Raw genomic sequence first — 21,499 nt, 5'->3', positions numbered from 1 at the left:
TTAACAGCCCTAAAACAGTAGAAGGGACAGAAATGAAAGCTTCTAGGACTGAGTGTTAACTAGAACTTCTAGGAGCTAAGAGTCAACTGCTCTCTTTTTGGGTGAATTTAGGGTAACTTTGGCATTGCATAAAAGGCTGTTTCCGAAAGACCCCATAAGGGGATTGGAGCTACTGACGTTCCCAATAACTTTCCCCAGAGCAATCTGTCTTAGTATTTGGAATGGAGGTGAATGAGGCCAGAATACCAACAGTGTAACCAAGTATAAGCTGAATAAATGAATGAGAGAAACAGTGACTTAACAATTCACACATCATCAAAATTAGTTTGCACACTGGTTGGGGAAATGGGCACCATCTTCTGTAACACTGCAGACCTCATGAAGTGGCAAATGTGATCAGCTGGTGATCATTTACAAGCTTCTTTCCCATTCATGTAGCTCTGTTTGGTGGCTGTAAGAGAATATTCCCAGTGTGGAAAAGTCAGTGTTACTCTTAAGGAACTTGTCATTATTTTCATTTCTCTTTGATCATTCCTTGTCTTTCAAGATGAAGGGGGCCAAGCTAAATCCCAGAGACTCATTCAATAGTTTCCAAATGGCCCCTAGGCAGGGAGCCACAGGAATCAGGCACAAGCCTGCAGAGCCACCGTCACACCTAGACAGGCAGGCCGCTGTCCTGAGCCCTGGACTTCAGAGGGCTCTGTGTATCACAGGCAAGACAAACACCTAACTTTGTTAAAGGGCACATGGGCACTTGATCTTGAACTCAGTTTCGGGATAGCGGGACCTGCAACCCTAAACATCCACTCTCATCATAAACATCGTCAGGACCCAGGGGAACGCTCCTAGCCATCTCTTGCCCTTTATCTTCAGAACAAAAGATGCCTGTGACCACATGTTATAAATATTTCTGGGTTGTTCTGCTGCTAAGGTCAGAGACCCTGCTTTGGAATGCAGAAAGGACTGGGGCAAGAGCAGTGAGGTGAGAGGAAAGGGAACTTGTTAAAAAACTCTTAGAAAGTTTGAATGCTTGGATTCACCCATAACGAGATACTGTTTCCCAGTGACGCTGAGCATTCATTTTTGCTTCATGTTTTCACTTGTAATTCCACAGGTGCTCATATATTGGAGTGGTACTTAGCAAGAACTACATATTGTGGCTGAAGAGCATTTTGCAGTATGGGTCCCGATTATCTGTAAATATATTTATGTATGAAGGTCTAAATGGAATGCAAATGAATCATGGTGCGAATTGTTCACATTATTGTATGAATTTTGCGGTTGCTTTGAGAGATGGTGAAATAGCTGCAAAAGTGGTAGTGAATTAAATGAAATCAAAATACTTGGTAATTTTCTGGCCCATTATACTGCTTGAATATGATGTGAAATTCTTGCTTTTAAACAATTTTGCTGAGAAGGTAAAAAAAATTAAATTTAACGGAATTAAACTTTTAAACATATTTGACATTTATACTTTTTTCTCTAACTTCTCACATTACCTTTGATGTGCTTCACTCACACTTCCTTATGCTGAAGAATAGAGCACTTCATGCCTAACAGTTGTGTTTTGGCATCTTTGGCAAACCTGCCCAACATTTTTTCATAAAAAAAAAAAAATTTTTTTTTGGCACTTTAGCCTTACTTCATAAAAACTAATGAAAAAAAGAAAAAAGAAAAACCAATACTAGCATAACTCAAACATATAATAAAAACAGAAACGAAAGGCAACAGAATGCTGAAAGCCTCAAATCTTTAGCCTTATTTCATCAGGTTTTTGAACTTCAAACACATCCACTGATAATCATTTGTGAAAGAAAACACAATCAAAGATGCTTGGAACATCACTAAATTATCTATCAAAGAAGTGGAGACTCATTTCTCACAAAATGCTCATATGAGCTTTAAAAAAATATAGCAATTAAAATGTGACAGAGAAAAAGGAACATCAAAGAATCTTTTCTATTAAAATCCAACAATTTTCAAATTTAATTTCTTGGAAACACTTTCTAAATAGTTAAGTATCAGTGGTCAGTTGTGGACCATCAGAATTGCTTCTTACTTCCTGAGTCTTTTCAAATTAAGGATCTGCATATCAACAACTTTAGGTTTTAGTTTTCTGTTGCTGATGCTTTGCTGAGGAAACAATATGGTTATTCTATTTTAAAAAATCTAAGAAAATACAGTAATATCTGTTTACTACTCATGACTATCATTGGTTTGGCAAATAGAGCTTGTTCTCTGTACCCAAAACAACATAACAGAAAGGAAAGACTTCATGCAGGATTATCTGTGAAAAGAACTGGGACAAAACCACAGAAAGACAAAGCAAAATTGAAGAAGATACTCATGTTTATTATCTGATTTACATTCGACAAAGCAAAGGTAGGTGCATAAAGAGCTGTTTGACCAAGTCAAGCCCCAGATATCACACTACAGTATCTCGCTGGCAGCCACCGCGGGCCCCACGCCACTCACTCCCGGAGAGCCGTGAAGGCAAAGCAGCCACTCAGCGCTGACCCTGCTGTGATGCGCTCGGGATCCAGGCTCAGGCCTGTACAGGATGCAGGTATCCGGGGAGTGGGCCACTGAACACCAAGAGCCCTGCTTTCAGATGTCAAGAGTCAATGTTTGAACAACAAGTACTAATTAAGTACCAGAATAAAATAACAGGCTTTGAATACTGTATAAAAATACACCTTTTCTAGAGAACAGGCTCTTGTGAGCTGCCGATAACATGCCTCCCTTCGTCAAAGTCTGTTTATTCAGGTCAAATCAAGGACATAGAGTACAAAATTTTTGTAAAAAACTACTTTAACAATGGTCATTAACTTTTTTTCCAAGACCCATGGGTAAAGCTATTTACATAAGATTTGGGATCATGATAATTCTGGAGAACTTTTAATTCTGAGTTCACAGGGAAGGTATCCCTCCTAGTAGGCAAAAGGATACTCAGAAATACCTGAGGTATAATCATTGAGAACCTTCAGAAGAAAAAAGAAAGACTGGCGTTTTCCAAACTGGAATTAAAGTACCTACACAGTGGATACAGGAAAATTAAAATGTGAACAGTGCTAAAGCATAACAAATAAATTAAGAAAGAACTTGCTACAAGGCTCCAGTTCTTACTGTCCTTTATACACTATTTCATTATAATAGAGAGTCTCAGGCAGTATTCAAAAGTGATTTTAGATGGAAATTTCAAAAATAACAAAACCCAATTTCAAAACGGGATTCATTTCTAGAGACAAGCAAGCATCAGTTTTTAATCCTCGTGTTTCTGGTGGAACAGCAACATCAGTTTAATTTTCAAAAACCAAAGTCTGCTTTTCTTTAATCAGACGGGCTTATTTGGCTGTGAATACACTCTTGCCCTGCCTCTAAAGCAATCATTTTAGCATCAGTTATTTTACAAGTATACTAATTATACACAACATGCCCAAATTTTGCTTAATTTATAGCTGTTTATATAATATACATAAACTCTGATAATTTAACACTTTGTACTACTCTCTGGCCCTACATTTTCCTAGATTCTGATGTTTCTCGGCAACTGGCAACAGAAAGATTACTTTCTTAGAGAATAAATAAAAAGCTTAAAGAATTGTCTAAAATAAGCACCCCAGAGTCACTTTATGAAGCAGAAACTCAAATACTATCATTTAAAATGGGAATATTTTAGAAACTGAAACATCAGGAATTCTTTTGGTTCACATTCGGGACACTGACATTCACTTACATGCCAGCTGGAATCCTTTCTGAACATCTACATATACAGTCTTCTGACTTCAGAAGGACTGAGCAAGGGGGAGAGAATAGGGAGAGGACACTCTCACTTTTTGTTCTTGAGAAATTTACTTAGAAAAGTCAATTTAAAAGATCTTTAAAAAGCACAGAAAACTCACACATTTGACTACTGCACGTGTGTTTTGAGCACATGAAGCAGCTCGAGAAGAGAGAAGGCCCTCCTCTGGTCTGTAACAGGTGTGCGGATGGGAGCCCCAGGAGCAACACTCCCATCAAGAATTCTTCAGAAAATGGCCTTTCACTTTAAGTCAGAACAAAGGGGCAAAACATCTGCTCATGAAACACTGAAAAGATCAAGTAATATGCCTCTCCTTTTCAAAAATAACTAGCCCCCTTCTAGCTTCTCTCCATTATGCCTTTTGTGTGATGGCATTTCTTTCTGAACTGTACGGCCGAAATAAAGACGTTGGTCAGCAATACTCAAAGAACAGGTCTGTTTCTTCCTAATTCACAGCCTTGCATCACACTGCTGGAAGCTGAAACCTAATCCCAAGTTTCACTTTGCCAGGTCACATAGTTAAAAACAAAAACAGAATCCCAGAGAAAAAACAAAAGCTTTGACTTTCCCATTAAAAAGTTCATTCTCTAATTCTACAGATATCAAGAAAAAGGCAAATGTGTCTTAATTTTATTTTATATTAAAAAACAATCTCAAAGCAAGCACCTGGGTTTTACTTCAGTTTATAATAATAGACTGTGCCTGAGAATTTTTGTGCAAATACATGTTATCCTTCATTTAAAACATGCATAGCATATTTTGGAAAAAGTTTACTTGCAATCAACCTTCCTTACAAAAAACCTTACAGACATAAATATACAACATTCTCAAATTCCTATTGATTGCACTTCTGGTTTAACCCTTTCAGCCTCCAAGGAAATTTGAAAGACATGTAACTATGTTCATACGCCTTGGTCATTGCTTTTATTCAGAAGAAATACTCTGAAAACAAGATTCCTTGGTTCCAATGTACCCACACGTCCCTTCTTAAAATAAATCCTCCCTACCCCCATCCCCAACTTACACTGTTTGAGGGGGATACTGTATAAAAATACAAATTAAAAAACTGAACACTTATTAATCACAAATGCAAAAGGAATGTGGATGACATTTGGGCTCCCAGGGGTTCAAAGGCCTGAAAACAGAAAGCAAAAAGGGAGTCTCCACTACTCTGATCTTATGAAAAAGGTGAAATTCCTTGTTTGATAATGCAGTGAGCTTACTTTCTGGTGGATGTGTAATTTAACCAGACGTTAACAGGGGCCAACATAAAAGCCATATCACTGTCGTCTCAGTAACAGACCGAGTTTACCCCAGCAACCTTCTGGAATAGCTTTCTAAAGGCAGTGGTCCAAGCTGCTCCTTCTTCTATCCCATCTCCTAACCTAGGTCCTTCCTGCTTACGCTCACCAGAAGTAAGTGTACTAGGAAGTTCAGTATTTCTGCTGTGTCAATATTACTGGATTTATTTTCTAGTCACTTTTTATTTTCAAGACAAGAAAAACCAACTGAAGGGCTACATTCAACCTTTCTTCTTTCCCTTGCCTCCAAATACTCATGGCCCATTCATCTATACTTCCAAGTTATCAGACAGACCTCATGCTAACCCTGTTTCCATTCTTCCACCCTCCCCTTTCTACATTCACAACCCTTCTGCGACATTCCTTTTCTCTCAGACAAGACTACATATAATCAGTGCAAATTGTTCCTTCATGTGCTAACTTGATAAGAGGTCAGTCAACTGCTGAACCTCAATGCTCCTTCAGGATATCCATTTTGGGGGATGATGTGCAAACTGGGGTGCTGAAGCTACCCATCATGACTGGAAGACTCTGATTCCTTCTAAGTCCACTCAGTAAGTTGCTCCCTGAATTTAAATAGACAGCAGAGTTTGGTCTTTGAAGACTATTTCCTGCCTCCTGGCTTCTTCCATCTGCCTGGGCCTTGGGGGTCTTGATCACTCTGGCTATCCCCAGTCTCTTCAGCCTGTCCACTAAGTTCATCTTCAACTGGCCAACATCAGGGGGGTTTCGGGATGGTCTCAGCCCATACATCTCTTGGAGGAATGTTTCCGCTGGTCGGGAGGCCAAAAAATTTTCAGAGAGATGCACTCGAGGCTCCACGGGCAAAGGAGAAGGGCAAGGGGAATGAGATGGTGAATTTGGTGGTGTGGAAGGGGTAGACAGGCCTCGAGGGAGAGGCTGGAGGAGGGGGTTCTCTGAAATTGGGCTGTGGTACACTTTAGCGGAGATGCCTCGCTCCTGTAGAAGTTTGGCCAAGCTCATGGTGCTGCTGAAGGTTATGGTGGAATCGCGTCGGTTGGTGACAGATTCGCCAATGCTGAGCCTGTAGGACATGGCAGGAGAACTCACCGCCGTGCTTGATGAGCAGGTACCACTGCTTCCACAGGATAAGGAAGGGAAGCCAGAGCTTTACAAAGAAAAAAAAAAAAAGCAGGAGGGAGTGCTTAAGAATAAAAAGTAATCCAAAGTGAGCATTTAAGGTAATTACAGTTATCCATAGCAAATGCAGAGGAACAAGTAACACATCAGTATCTGAGGAATGAAAATTCTGATGTGTTACTTCAAAGATTAGTTATTTGCAATTTAGTCATTAACTTACTGAAACATATTTATTGTCACAGAATATGAAAAAGTTTACTATACTCTTAGATAAACTTATTCTTAAATTTTAACTCTAAAATATGTTACCTGTGGAAATATAACTAAAATTTACGATTAAAAAATTAAAGAAATTTAAATACTGAAGAAACTAAACTTTAGAAATTTTTACTAATATATTCATTCTGTAAAGCAAAATACACCAAAAGATGATAACCCACAGTTAAACAATTCTTTAACCCTTTAGAAAATACAATTTTTCAAAATTAAATCTAAGATGCTCATTGAAGGAGAAACTTAATTCTTCATAATATTTTAATTATTCTAAATAATTAAATATTTTAAAATTATTTTAATAATTATTCTTCTATACTTCTAGTTAACATTATTCCTGCAATGTTCTAGGTATCTCTGGAAACTACCATCAATTCTTCCGGGAATTGGTAGGATAGAAACTGCAGCAATACTGCTTATTGTTCTAGCCTGTGTAGTACGTGATTTGGACTGCCCAGAGGTTTCTGCCTTTGCCCTCAGCTTCTGGGAGGTAATCTACGCCATGTTTGCTAGAAGTATGTTTGTTCAGGAAGGAGGCTGGCCACACTAGCTAGATCTTGGGGTGGACTTGGCCATAGCCTGTAGTTGGAGGGTGGGGACTGGCCATGCCAGGAAAACTAACCCTGTGATTCAGGGTCGAAGCTTTGGGTCAGTGGACCTGGAGGTGAGTTATTATAATTACAGTGAGGTATAACTATATGGGTAGTCAATCACGCCTTACACGGTGAAACCTCAGTAAAAATCTGGACCCTGAAGCTTAGTTGAGCTTCCCTGGTTGGCAGTACTCTGTGTGCACTGTCAAACATCAATTCCAGGAAAGTAATGAATCCTAAAGAAGCTTCATGTGTATAGTCCTCCCAGACTCTGACCTGTCAGAGTCTCTTCCTTCAGCTAATTTTATCCTGTAACCTTTCCCTGTAATAAATAGTAACCACGTGCATGAGAGCTCTGAGAGAGTTCTGTGAGTCCTTCTAGAATATCAGTCAAACAAGAGCAGGGTTTCGGGAATCTCCTGAACTTGCAGGTGGCATCAGAACCGAGGGCAGTCTTGTACGGAGAACTAGGTCCTCCAGCTGTTCCGTTTGGCTAATTCTCTGTATGGGCTCAGTTGGGTCATTTACTGCCTCTCTATCCTTGAACCAGTCACCCAAACGTTCTTCGCCTCATTTTCTTCATTTAGACACTACATACTCACTCTTTGTCTACTTCAAAGAGTTATAATCATCAAATGAGAAAATACAATGTGAAAATATTCTAAAGGCAAATTATCACAGAACATTAAAATTCTAGGAATTAAAATGACAGTAATTAAAAAAAGAAATTTAGTAAAACATATTTGAAGAAAGAAGTAAGGACTCCAACTGCCCAGCCCCTCTTACCTGGGGGTAACCTGGGTGATATCAGAGGGATGTAATATCCTACAGTTGGTGAAAGTAAATGTCGAGTTTGTGCAGGACAGACACTTGCCTGGGTTTGAGGTTGCAACTGAAGTGGAGAATTTTAGGGAATCAAACACAAAATTGAAAGACTAGGTTAATAATGTAGAAAGTTCATTATTAATAGTACAACATTTATCAACTGTTCTTTTATACAAAAATTCCACAATCTAGAAATGAAATATACACACTGTAATAGTATCCACTGATCAGTACATAGCTGAATCCTTTAGTAATTTGAAATTGTAATTCAAACGGATTTAAAACAGCTTAGAAACAAGAGACAAACACATTCTGAAAAAAAAAAAAATTAAAATCAAACCAAGAACTAGTCATCCAATCTTTCTAGCCAAACTACTCCAGTGGTTCTCAACGTGTGATTTGCACCATGTTATGGGGTCCGCAGGTCATAACTACTGTCACGGCAACACGAAGGTGCTGTCTGTCTCTCCTACTGGGCTGGCACTTGCACTGCTGACTCAAAGGTGACAGTGCGTGAAGCTATCGGCTCCTGAGCACAAAGCAGGGCAAAAGCACCAAGTGCTACAAGCATCTCCCATTGCTGTCCAATTACAGTGGCAAAAAAAGGCCAAATTCACACAAAAATGCCCTTGATGAAGCAGTATAAATTAGTAAATCTTGGCCCTTGAATCTTTTTAATATTCTGTGTGATGAAATGGGAAGTACTTCTTTGCAGTATACAGAGATACAATGCTTACATGAAGGAAAAGCACAAGTGCAATTAAGTTTTATATTTTTTGACAGAACACCATTTTAACTTGAAAGAACAATTAATACAAAAACTACATTTATTCAGATTTGAATATGTGGCAACATTTTTTTATATTGAGGAATACCTGACTAATAAAGTGCGAGTTTCAGGTGGAAAGCAAAGGGACTCAGCCAAACATATACATGTGTCCATTCTCCCCCAAACGCCCCTCTCATTCAGACCATATAACACTGAGCAGAATTCCCTGTGTTATACAGTATGGCAACATTTTCTTGAAAAAGAATGTAGTGAGCCTGTCTCTTCAAGAAAATAGCTGAAAGGATTTGCTGCCGGTGACAAAATTTGAGCTTTGAAGTGAAAATGACCATTTTGGTAGACTTGAACCCACCACTGAGAGCTTGAAAGCTTTCTAGTACTAAAAGACTTACCCAATGAGATAGATGGGTAATATTACATGATTTTATTGTATTATATAATGGAATGTGTCAACATTTGGAAGATCTACATAACTTAGTGAACCAATATTTTCCAAATGACCAGTGCATGATGTTATAAAGCATGCATGGGTAAAAGATGTATTCAGAGTATAGAACAGACTAGTAGATTTTAATGTTACAAAGTATGAAAAGTTTTAAATTCACATTGTTATAAACCTTAAAGAAACTACCACTTATCAAGTTTTGGTGTAATATTCACAAATATCTGAAGAGTCTGTTAAAACACACTTTCCTTTTCCAACCAGATATCTGTGTGAGGCTGTACTTTCTTTTTTAAAACTTTAAGTTTTTTTTTATTTTATTGAGGTATAGTTGATTTACAATGTTGGGTTAGTTTCAGGTATATAGCAAAATGATTCCGTTACATATATAAACATACATTATTTTATACTCTTTTCCCTTATAGATTATTACAAAATATTGAGTATAGTGCCATGTGCTGTAAATTTGGTCCTTAGGTCCTTGTTGGTTATTAATTTTATAAAATAGTAGTAGTGTGTATCTGTTAATTCCAAACTTCGAATTTATTCCTCCCTCCCTCCTTTCTTTTTTGGTAAACACAAATTTGTTTCCTACATCTGTGGATCTATTTCTGTTTTGTATATAAGTTCATTTATATTAATTTTTTAAAAATTCCACATATAAGCAATATCATGTAATATTTGTCTTTCTCTGTCTTGCATACTTCCCTTAGTATGATAATATCTAGGTCCATCCATATTGCTGCAAACACCATTATTTCATTCTTTTTATGGCTGAATAATTCTGTTGTATTATGTAATATATATGTATCACATCTTCTTTATCCATTCATCTGTTGATGGACATTTAGGTTGCTTCCATGTCTTGGTTACTGTAAACAGTGCTGCAGTGGATACTGGGGTGAATGTAGCTTTTCAAATTAACGTTTTCTCTAAATATATACCCAGGAATGGGATTGCAGGATCATATGGTAGCTTTATTTTTAGTTTTTTAAGGAACTTTCATACTGCTGTCCATAGTGGCTGTACCAATTTATATTCCAAACAGTGTAGGGTTCCTTTTTCTCTACACCCTCTCCAGCATTTATTATTTGCAGATTTTTTGATGATGGCAATGTTGTATTTTCTTCAAGTGTGGATGCTCAGTCACTTCAGTCATGTCCAACTCTCTGAGATTCTATGGACTGCAGCCCACCAGGCTCATCTGTCCATGAGATTCTTCAGGCAAGAATACTGCTCCCCTCTAGAGGATCTTTCCAACTCATGGATCAAGCCCACATCTCCTGTGTCTCCTGCATTGCAGGTGGATTCTTCACCCCCGGAGCCAACTGGGAAGCCTGTATTTTCTTCATACTCTCAATCAAAACAACATATTGTAATAGACTGAATGTAGATGCTGACACAAGAATCCTGCTATCTTCCATTAATCTGTAAATTAGGGACTTGCAAAATTATAAAACTAAACCATTTTTCTCACTACTTGAAAAAATATAGCTATTTTTCATAAAATATATTATTTGTGTTAATATGTAACTACTTTAAAATAATGAGTTAATAAATATTTTTATAATTTCTCAGTTTTTATTTCTAATATGGTAAATTATGAGTAGATACAACCCACACAGACATGCTCTCTGGAATTCTTCATGATTTTTCAGAATGTAAAGATGGGATGGGGAGGGAGATAGGGGGTATGTTCAAGTGAGAGGAGACATGGGTTAACCTATGTCTGATACATGTTGATTTTTGGTAGAAACCAACACAATACTATAAAGCAATTATCCTTCAATTAAAAAAAAAAGAAGAGTGTAAAGAGATGCTGAGTCCTAAAGGTTTGTGAACCATTGACTGAAGTGCTCTCTCCTCTCTGCCTGATCTACTTATGCAGGTTGGCTAAGACATGGAGAGAATCAGAAGGGGCACTTATGCCTTTAGAATAGGGCATATCTACTACCCTATTTTCAAGATGAGTACACTCCAGTAAGACTTAAGTAGAAGCAGTCAGCTGACCATACAGTGATGCAGAAAGCAAAGTACTATTGGTTACAAGCTATACTCTTCTCACCTGTAACTGGACCACCAGTTGAAGTCATGGGTGGCAGAAAGATTCCTGTTACCGGTTGGGATATTGATGTTTTCTGTTCCACTTGAAGAGGTTGCTGAACCTGAAAAGTGATACCTTCCTCTTCATCTTCTTCTAAATCTGAGAGGTGATAGATGGCATCCTTGGGCAACTGGGTAAAGCCTTTAGTGATGACACCTGGTCGTGGGTCAAGAATGGTTCCTAAATTTGGTTGAGCAAGCTGCTGCCATTGATGCAAAGTTTGTGATCCTGAGTATGCAAACAAAAAAAAGGAACATATTTTGAATTTCCCACAAATATTAAATCTTGAAAGAAGCTAAAATTACGTGTGTAAAAAAGTAATGATAATAATAAAACTGCTTTTTCAGTCTTACTATTTTGGTAAAATTTGTACATTGAAGTTCTCTGTGGAAAACTAACAAGATACTAAAGGTAAGAATAATCATCTTTTTATTTCAAAAGTTAACTTTAAAAAGGACATCTAAAGCAGGGGTGAAAAAACCAACTCAACATGCTTAATAGGAACTAGGATGCTGAGGCAGTGATGAGAAGAAAGATATGTACAATGTGGGGTTGTGTTCTTCTAGGTGACAAAAGTCAATATTCTTTTGTTTTGGAACTATGCTTACGAACTTTGAACTCAAAAGCTAGGCTCCTAGGTTGGAAGGCATCTTGAATTACAGTGATTTTTTTTGAATATTTCTCCACTGTGTTCATGTCCTTTCACTAGGATCTCAGGGAGAGTAGGAAAGCAAAGGAAATGATAAAAGGAGGACATATCCCCACCGCTTCTGTCTGCAAATGCAGGTTAATGATCATCCCAAATGCCTGCACCAGATGCAGTTGCTTCTTGTCACTGAGAGTCATTTAACCCTAAAAATAGCTGCAAACACCTGCACTGACCATTAATAAAGAAAACCAACATAACACCTTTGAGTTTGAGAGGGCCTTCTAGGTTATCAACTCAAAATTCTGTCTAATGCAGACTCTTTTATGGTAATAGCAGAGGATCATTTGAAGATTGTCAATATTCCATAAAACAAAGAAATCTATTTTAAATTCAAGTCCCATTTTAAGAGAGAATAGAAACTGACCTGAAATTAACATTTTCTAACTGAACAAAAGAAAAATACAGGCGCACACACCTCTAAGTAAAAGACACTCTTTGGGTAAAGACCTCTTTCTTGAAACGGAAGGTAGAGATGAAGTATTCCGTCTAGATTATTTTTATTCATCTGTCATATCTCATTTATCTTATCATGAAAACTGCTATCAAGGATGTGTGCATGCATGCTAAGTCACTTCAGTCATGCCCAACTCTGTGCAACTCTAAACACTGTAGCCTGCTAGGCTCCTCTGTCCATGGGATTCTCCAGGCAAGAATACTGGAAAGGGTTGCTGTGCCCTCCTTCAGCGGACCTTCCCAACCCAGGGATTGACCCCACATCTCTTACATCTCCTGCACTGGCAGATGGGTTCTTTTCTACTAGCGCTACCTGGAATGCCCCACTATCAAGGATATTCCTCAGCAAAGGACAAGAAAAGATTACTTCTCCTCCCCCAAATTTGTATAAAAACAACATCTGTAGAGGAGAGCTGATAGCTGATGGCCATGGAGAATGCAAATCTCTTCATTACTTTTCCACAAAGTTCTGCAGTGCATGGTCACATGAACAGTGAAGATTTAGGGATAATAAAGATAGCTCCTGCACATAGAGTTTTTATAATTACAAGAGACATTTCATTTCCAGGGGAAGGCAAAGCCATCAGCAACATGGCTTAGAAATGGCCCTCACTTATTACCTTCAAGGGGCTTGACAATTTGTAATTTTTCAGGCATAAAACCTCGAAGGCAGCTGGCACTGCTGAGGTCTGTGATCTCCGACTGGTCAGTGCAGAGGGAGGCCAGGCTCTCTGTGGGCGTGCCACGGCCACTGCCCTCTTCTTTCTGGTCAGCCAGAACTTGGATCTTCCGCTGCCATTCTTCTGCAAAGAACTGCTTCTCACTTAAGTAGTTCTGCCGCCGCAGACTCAGGCGATGAAGTGCTGTTGCCAAATCGCTCTCTGTAGAGAGTCCTGGTTGATCCGCCTTCTGGATGTTCCTACGGGAAGATCACATTCACTGACTATATCTGTGAGGGTCAGAAGCACAGCAAAGAGCTCTCCTTTCCACAATGGTGAATGTTCAAGAGACTGATCTTAAAAACACATATTTTTCTTAGATAGTTGGAATACAGAAATAGTAACAAACCCAAATCTCTAATACTACCTTGTAACATTTTTATAAATCATTTCAGATGACTTCAGATAGGCTATATTACATTGTATTTATTAAAATTTCTGTTCCACTTAATTTATGAAGCTATAGATAACGACCATCTATAAATTCAGTTTAGGTAGTCAAAAAACTAAATATTGTCTTATTTCACTGAATCTGTAAACCACTGAGGGCAAGAGGTACCATTATTTTATGTATTACTAAGAAATTAAAAATGCTACTCATTATACTACAACACATCATTAGCTGCAAAAGATAAACAATTTCAAAAATAGTAAAATGTGAAAAAATTTACTTTAGGCCATAGAATCCTCTATGAATACTGCAGACATTTAAAAGAAAACAAGATTCATAAATACCGCATTTTCACAGCTCCGCAACACACAGTTTTTCACTTCTGAAGATTAAAAAAATCAGAGATATCTTACAACTGATACCAAAAGTAAGAGTAGTAAGCCAAGTTTTAGGCATTCCACGTGTGAATTCACATAGACGTTCTTGTTAGATCTTTTCCTAAGGTAACTGTGTACAGTGATAAGGCCACCATGGGTACAGAATCTACCCCTAAGACCAGACAATACAATAAAAAACCAGGGTAATGGATTTCTGCATTAGGAAAGACTTCTCTCAGGTGCCAAACATCTAATTTTCAAAAACTTTCAGTTGACTTTCCAATAATTCTCTTTAATTTCTAGTTAAACAAAATTCAATGAACTGAATTAATAAAAAAAACAGAAACAGAAATCTCAATTTAAACAAACAGGAAATTAAGAACAATCTAGTTTTCCTTAATAGGTATTCAAGATTATTGTTTATCGTAAAGGCACCAAAGAAGCTGAAATCATGAGCACGGGTTATGAGAAACTGTCATCTAATGCTATGCATAACTGCCAATGACCAAACAGATTCAAACAAATTTGATTCTGAACACAAAGATATAGACTCAAATTTTGCCAAACCAGAGAAGAAAGAAGTAAAGAATTTTATAGTTCAATGCAAACTCCATTTTGAATATAATTAATTAAACCTTTTCACTCCAGTGATCCATCTAACAAATAATGATACAAGGCATCATTACTGAATGAGAACTGATAGTTCCTTTCAGTGTTGTCTTCAGACAGCACATAACAATGCTGGAATTTGTGTGTGAATCCATATTTCTTACCCTGGGTCCTCCTCCAAGTTACTCTTCTGGGTTGTTTTGCCCTCTGTTGGTTCTAGGCCAGATTCAAATGGTTTTGCTGTCATGATGACACTTGAGCGATTGGAGCCTGGGATGGGCAGTAGAATCGGGAACGGGACAGAGCGACCCCGGGTGTCATTGGCAACCTTGACAGTATCAAATACCCGTTTCTGTTGGGCTCTGTCAAAAAAGAAGTGTTCATTATTGCCACTGCCTACCACTGGAGCACTCTAGACAAGAGGCATGTAAACGCAGCTCTTTAAAAACAAAGCCACCCTGAAAAGCCTCTCAAGTTTGGGAGAATCATTAGAAAATAAATTTCAGAACAAGAGAATGCTCTCACAGATGGGAGCACCATCAGGAAAGAACTGAATGGTAAGAAGATATACTATTGAATCTCATAATACTGGTCACTTTGGATTGCAGCTTCTTTTCAATTTCCATCCCAATGGTCTAGTAACAACACATGCAATCTGTACTTACTTTTGTTTAAAGAGAGAAGATTCCTCATCCAAACTCAACTTCTTACGCATGGTCCCTTCAATCTCAGCTGCCAGAGATTCCTAAGAAAAGAGTTTGAGGGTACTACAGTGATTAACCAAGAAGCCTGTTAGGAGAAATAAACGACCTTTCAATTATTTAATAGAATTCCCAGAATCCAATACTTTCAGTGTTATAGTAAAAGAAAACACAAGAAAAGAGTCATAGGCTAAAATGCAGGGGAAGCAAAGAGACATTCTGGAAATGTAGCTTTTATACAAGAAACGACTACTTTTTCATCATATATTTTTACAGGAAGCAATGGGAAAAGCCAATTATGATACATAAAAGTATTACATATACAGATACAGAAAAATAAAAGGTTTGAAGGGCTATAAACCAAGACGTTAACAGTGATTCTGTGGAGGTCAGGATTGACAGTATTTAACAATTTCTGTTTGGTCCTCTGTAGTTTCTAACTTTTCTATAATAAACATGAAAAGCTTTTACTAAATAAAAAAATGTTTAAAATAAAAATCAGCAATCTTCTCCTTCCCCTGGTCAAAGATGAAGATTCAATTAGCATGGATGATAGACTCAATGGGGCTAAGTTGACAATGACTAGAATTGGAGGTACTGGTGTGAACTCATGATGTTAAATATGCATGTAAACATAAGATATGAATAGAAAGATAGATATACATGTGTTTATATGGGTGCATACATATTGCCTAGCTCTATCTGTTGAGAGGGACTGAAAGCAATGATAACTGTAGTGGCAAGGCATACCTAGCACCCAGATTTTGGATTCTAAGTGTCATTCCTCACTAAAAATAACCAGAGTTCCTTGGAGAATGGCTGATCTCAGGGGCTGGGCCAGGGAAAGGGCAAGAAGAGCCTGAAAGGGATCCTACTGACCACATCTGGGACAATATAAGTATCAAAATAAAAAAGAGCAATAATGGCTTATAATCCATTGATTAAAATAGGAATTCATGGGTCTATACTGCATAACCTAAATGAACAAATGAATAAATAAATGAGACAGAAAAGTTCTAACTTACAAAAGAATGCCAATTTAAAAAAGCTGAAAAAAATGATGGAATTAAAAAGTCACCATTTGGCAACTACCATAGTAATAACTGAGTCAGATACATTCCCATTAATGGGTGCTAAAACTAGTGGGTAAAGATTGATGGGGAACATAATATTTAAACAGTATCAAAGTATCACCCCAAAATAGTCATTTTGATCACTTGGTTAAGGTAGTATTGACAATTTTCATCACTGCAAAGTTAGTTAGTAATGTTAATTCAATTAACTCGTAATTAATTAACAACGGAAATTTTTACAGTGGAAAAACACTGGCAGATATTACCTTAACCAAGGGATCAAAGTTAATTAACATCATCAGTAATTCCCATCATCAGTAATGGGAAAAAAAGACAATGCGTGCCTCTCAATGCGATGCACTGAGGAGAACAAGCAATCATTTCTGCTGAAAATGCATTACCCAAATCCAGCTGTGCGGAAACAACAGACAAACCAAAACTGAAGACATTCTACAAAGGTCAGAAATGATGAGGCAAAGACAGAAGAACTGTTCCAGACTGTAACAACCCAATGCAATGTATCCTTCAAAGGACATTGCTGGGACAATTGGCGAAATTTAAATGGGCTCTATGCATGAGACAGTGATAGTATTGTATCAATGTCAATATCCTGGAGTTGACGGTTGTATGTGGTTAGGTAGGAGAATGTCCTTGAGAGGGTCCTTTTTTAAAAATAATATACTCATTGAAGTATTAAGGGGTAATAGAGTTACCTAAAACCCTGTTACTCTCAAGGACCATCAAATCTTAAGCAAGTTTCCTTAAATACATAATATTTTTCTCAGTCCCTTACCCCAGAGAAAACTCCATATGGCTGAGAGAAGTAGAGATGAGCTGCAGGGCTAGATCTACTGCGAAGTTCCTTTATTTCTTCTTGAGATTCATGTAGCATTCCCAGACACTCCATATTCCTGTCTTGTAACTCATGCAGCTGAAAGATTGGAGGGTGATTAGTGTACCTTATTATATTCCAAAGTGACAATAGGAAAAAAATTGAGATAAGTTTAAATTTTATCCAGAGGACTAACTTTATGAATTTAAATTTTCTACAAAGACTCTGAAACAGCCTAAGCAAGGACAGTATATGTATTTCCAGCTGCCAGATTTAGAGGTGTCTTGGCCAGAATCAAAAACAAACACAATTTCCTAAAAATGTGAAAAGTAACTGAGACAACCATAGCTGTCAATTCAGTATTTAATGCTTCTTATTAAAAAAAAAAAACTTATAGAGGAAGTATAATAGCTATGGTCAAGTTAAACATCTCTCTGAAATTTGCAAATGACAAGATCATGTCTATCAAGTCTATAAGATGTCAGGGTGGGGGTTTCCCTGGCGGTCCAGCAGTTAAGAATTCACCTGTCAATGCTGGGGACAGTGCATTCAGTCCCCAGTCTGAAAAGATCCCACATGCCATGGAGTAACTAAGCCCATGTGCCACAACTACTGAGCCCGAGCTCTAGAGCCCATGAGTTGCAACTACCGAAGCCCATGCTCCGTAACAAGAGAAGCCAACCACAATGAGAAGCATGCAACAGCAATTTGAAAGTAGCTCCTGCTCACTGCAACTAAAGAAAAGCCTGTAAACAGCAATGAAGACTCACCACAGCCAAAATAAATAAATAAATAAAATCTTAAAAAAAAAAAAAAAAGATGTCAGGGTACTCAATCGACATAAAACAAGTAGTTTCTTCTCCCTTGTTTCAGAAACTTTCTTTTATAGTTAGACTACATAAGCATGTTAAAACAGTACCTAATTTTCAGAGTACATTTTAACTTCAAAAATTTTTTCAAGTGTATATATTATGTGGACTAGATGATCAGCATCACTAGGGCTAGAGGTGCTTATTAAAAATGGAGATTGCCTTATTTTAAAAACTATTGGGTTAGTTAACAGAGGCCTGTAAAGGGGTCACACATTCCTAAAAAATCTTATAAACTCAAGGTTTCCCTGCTAAGAAGGATGTTGTCATGTTGTTATTAGTTTTAGAGACAGAATTTTAAAAAAGCTTTATTTCATGGATCTCATAATTTCATTTTAATCTTCTGTGGTTATTTCAAACCTGGTAATCATCTTTAATCATTCTTATTCACAAAGAAGAAAGAAACTATTCATTCCTCTCTCCCATATTATACAAGATAAAGGCAGATCTCATTACCTCCATTGTCAATTGTCTTTGGGCATCTTTGGAAGCTTGGAGGTGAAGTCTCAGTTCTTCCTTCTCAATCACGTGCTAACAACACATTAAAAGAGACATGTGAAGCCTTCCCACGTAAAATAGAGGTTACTCTCTTTTTAAGACATCTGGAGAATGTTTTTTAGGGGACAGTCCAGAGGAATAGCAAAAGCTAACCTTTCAAAAGCCAAACAATAGCAATAAAATGGGCAGAATACAAAATCCATCAAGGTGTTTAAAGGACAAAGAACATGAGTCAGTAGTTCATATCACAACTTTCTGAGGAAAAGATAATTTCATTTACCAGAAAGAAATAATGATTTGAAAGTAGTTATTCATGCTATTTCATGACAGAAGACTGAAACAGCAGTCAGACAGACTCCGGCACTGCAGCAGGGCAGGGACTGTCACTGAGCAGAGTGCAGAAGGGCCGGGCCACTGCTCAACAAACGTCGGTGAGTGAATGAACCTACTTCTTTCAGTTTGTGCTGAAGATCTACAATCTGAGACAGGAGAGAGGAAATCTCTTCTTGGTATCGGATCAGTTCATCACTCTTCCCAGACAATTCTTCAGTCATTCTGGACATCTGAGCATTGGTCTCACCTGGAAAACAAAATAGAAATTTAAAAATTAATATAAATATGGGACATTAAACTATGGCCTGTGGGCCAAATCCTGTTTTGTAACAAGCACTGAGCTATCATGAATTGATTTTTCTTTAACATAAATTTAAAGTAATAAAGCTGAATAACCCAACAGAGAAAACTGAAGGTTCTTCTGAAATAGACGAATGCTGGGAATTTAATAAGAGGCACTGAAGCCAAAAACAGAGAACTTATAAAGACAAGCAAGCTAAACATTTTGCCTCTGTTTTTTTCTTTATGAAGGATAAGGCTGAAAAGAGATAGGTGAATTATACATGTTAGCAAGTGCCGAGACGTTATGTCTTTGAGTAATCTTCAGGGATATAAATAAGATCCCAAAAGAAATGAGAATCAAACTTAACAAATATAACAAAGGCTATACATTTATAGAGAGATTCAAACTTTTTCTCTAGTAAAGCTGATCGTTTTCCAACTGATTTATTTTTTAAAATTTTATGTAATAATACGTGAAAGCAAAATATATTCTTTTATAGAAACACAGTTTACATTTAACAAATACTCCCTGAATGTTATATTTTACACCATCATTTAAGCTCTAGTTTTGCTACTAATCAGTTTCCTGACTTTAGCAATCATATTCTCTACAGGATTATTTCTCCACCAACAATATAAGAGTTTTGGTTCCTTTCATTTTAATGTGCTGTAACAGGCAGAAATATAGGTCTTTATTTAATGATGACAAAGATATTTCTTAAAAATACAAATGGAACTTTATTTAGAGTGGTGGGCTCAATGTTATAAACCAAGATTTTCAGCAACTATTCAAATTGTTTCTTGACATGCTTTTATTGTAATCATTGATCTAATTTCTGAGTTAGTGATACCCTACCAAAGAATTACCCAGAGGCTATAAAACAGAACACATTAATACTTACGAAGTTCTTTAACACAATCACTGACAAGCTGCTGTTCTTTCTCTTCATAGGTAATAGTTTCTGTCTTTATGTGACAAGCCTTCAAGGGAAAAAAATCAGTATGTGATAATATCTTCTAATTATTTTCTAGTATTAACTAAAGAAAACTTTTAGTACTCATTTAAGATAATCATCACTTGCAAAGGAAAACAAAAACTCATAAAGCTTTATCTATGACAAAATAAAGATTATGGAATAGGACATGACAAACATCTCCCCCTTATTCCTCGCAGGGCCTTTGCACATCTCCACCCCCAGCCCCTGCTCTCCATCATATATCTCTGATAGGCTAATCCTCAGCCTCAACTAAAATGTCACTTGTTTAAGTAGCACTACTTTGATCCATTCTCTGACCCTCCCCCATTATATAAGCTCATGAAACATTTTCCAATACAGTTCTTACTTTGGTTGTAATGATTTAGCTATTTGTGCAAACTCCACAACATATATATTCTATGCTGCGGTTTCCCCTCTTTCGCCTGTCAGCTTGCTATTCATTTTTCAGTGGGCTCTAAGTAACAGTGGAAGGTAATCAATCACCTGTGCCTTAGCTGCCACCCACCCCACCCCCATTGGAATGTCAATAGCAAGTCCTTAGTTATGCCATATTTCACCCCAATACTACCTAGACCTAAACCTGATAGCCTTTAAGGTAAAGGAGAGTGAGAAATAAGTTGACTGTGCCTTGGATCGAAGAAGCATATTCTCTTCTTCCAGTTCCTTGAGCTTTTCCTGCAGCATGTCCAACTGCAGCAAACCTTGAGATAAGCTAAAGGATTCATTGAAGCGAAGAGGTGTAGAGCAGCTGGAGTCAGTTTCACTCTCTTCAGAAGCGATGGAGACAATTCGAAGCAACTCATCTTTCTTGGACAGCTCATGCTGCAGTTGATTAACCTGCACATCAAAAGGGCTTGATTTACAAAATAGTCTTTATTTTACATCATTTACAAGTAATATACCTTCTAATTCATGGGGCAATTGTTTCTCACCATAAAACAAAATCATAAAATCAGCTTCTAGGTTCTATTGATTAAAGTAATAAGGGCTAAAAAGAGAGTCAAAAACCTCATATATTTCCTGAGCTATAATTTCAGAGCATTAACGCAATGAATACAGTTTTTTCTATAGTAGGTGAAAAGAAAAGCCAATTTCCGTATTCAATATAATAGGAATATAGGAGGAAATTTCACATAAGGTGACATACTCACAGTTCAAAACAAAACAGAAGAAACTTCAAAATATCAGAATAGAGCCTTACTTCAAATTCTCATTCTAAAGGTTTGTATTTTTAAGCTGTGTAACTCTATATGACTTCCCAACTTTAATTCTGGGGAATTAGTACTTTAAACTCAAAAGCTTGACTGTTACTAAACACTATGTGTTTATATAAAATATAAATGAAACTAGGAAACAAATTAAATTTTTTTTTTCCTTTTCTTATTTGGGTTTTTGAACAAAGATACTTTCTTTGGTATCTATTACTT

The 21,499-nt window shown here is 37.2% G+C and overlaps 1 protein-coding gene across 1 annotated transcript in view; it reads right to left on the bottom strand.

Annotated features, from left to right (window-relative positions):
• Positions 1 to 2,331: 2,331 nt before the first annotated feature.
• Positions 2,332 to 21,499, bottom strand: part of TRAK2 (trafficking kinesin protein 2) — a 65,988-nt gene continuing 46,820 nt past the window's right edge. Inside the window, exons 6-16 of the mRNA XM_061149007.1 lie at positions 20,700 to 20,909; positions 19,977 to 20,055; positions 18,909 to 19,039; positions 18,418 to 18,492; positions 17,054 to 17,191; positions 15,152 to 15,231; positions 14,651 to 14,848; positions 13,011 to 13,309; positions 11,190 to 11,456; positions 7,857 to 7,962; positions 2,332 to 6,232 (exon numbers count right to left, since the gene is read on the bottom strand). Coding sequence (XP_061004990.1) covers positions 5,554 to 6,232; positions 7,857 to 7,962; positions 11,190 to 11,456; positions 13,011 to 13,309; positions 14,651 to 14,848; positions 15,152 to 15,231; positions 17,054 to 17,191; positions 18,418 to 18,492; positions 18,909 to 19,039; positions 19,977 to 20,055; positions 20,700 to 20,909 — 2,262 coding nt within the window. The 3' untranslated portion in view covers positions 2,332 to 5,553. The remainder of the gene's footprint in view (positions 6,233 to 7,856; positions 7,963 to 11,189; positions 11,457 to 13,010; positions 13,310 to 14,650; positions 14,849 to 15,151; positions 15,232 to 17,053; positions 17,192 to 18,417; positions 18,493 to 18,908; positions 19,040 to 19,976; positions 20,056 to 20,699; positions 20,910 to 21,499) is intronic.

The sequence above is a fragment of the Dama dama genome, chromosome 8, assembly GCF_033118175.1.
Source record: "Dama dama isolate Ldn47 chromosome 8, ASM3311817v1, whole genome shotgun sequence".
Taxonomy (NCBI): domain Eukaryota; kingdom Metazoa; phylum Chordata; class Mammalia; order Artiodactyla; family Cervidae; genus Dama; species Dama dama.
Note: the sequence above shows the minus strand (reverse complement) of the source record. Positions and strands in the feature narration are given on the sequence as shown.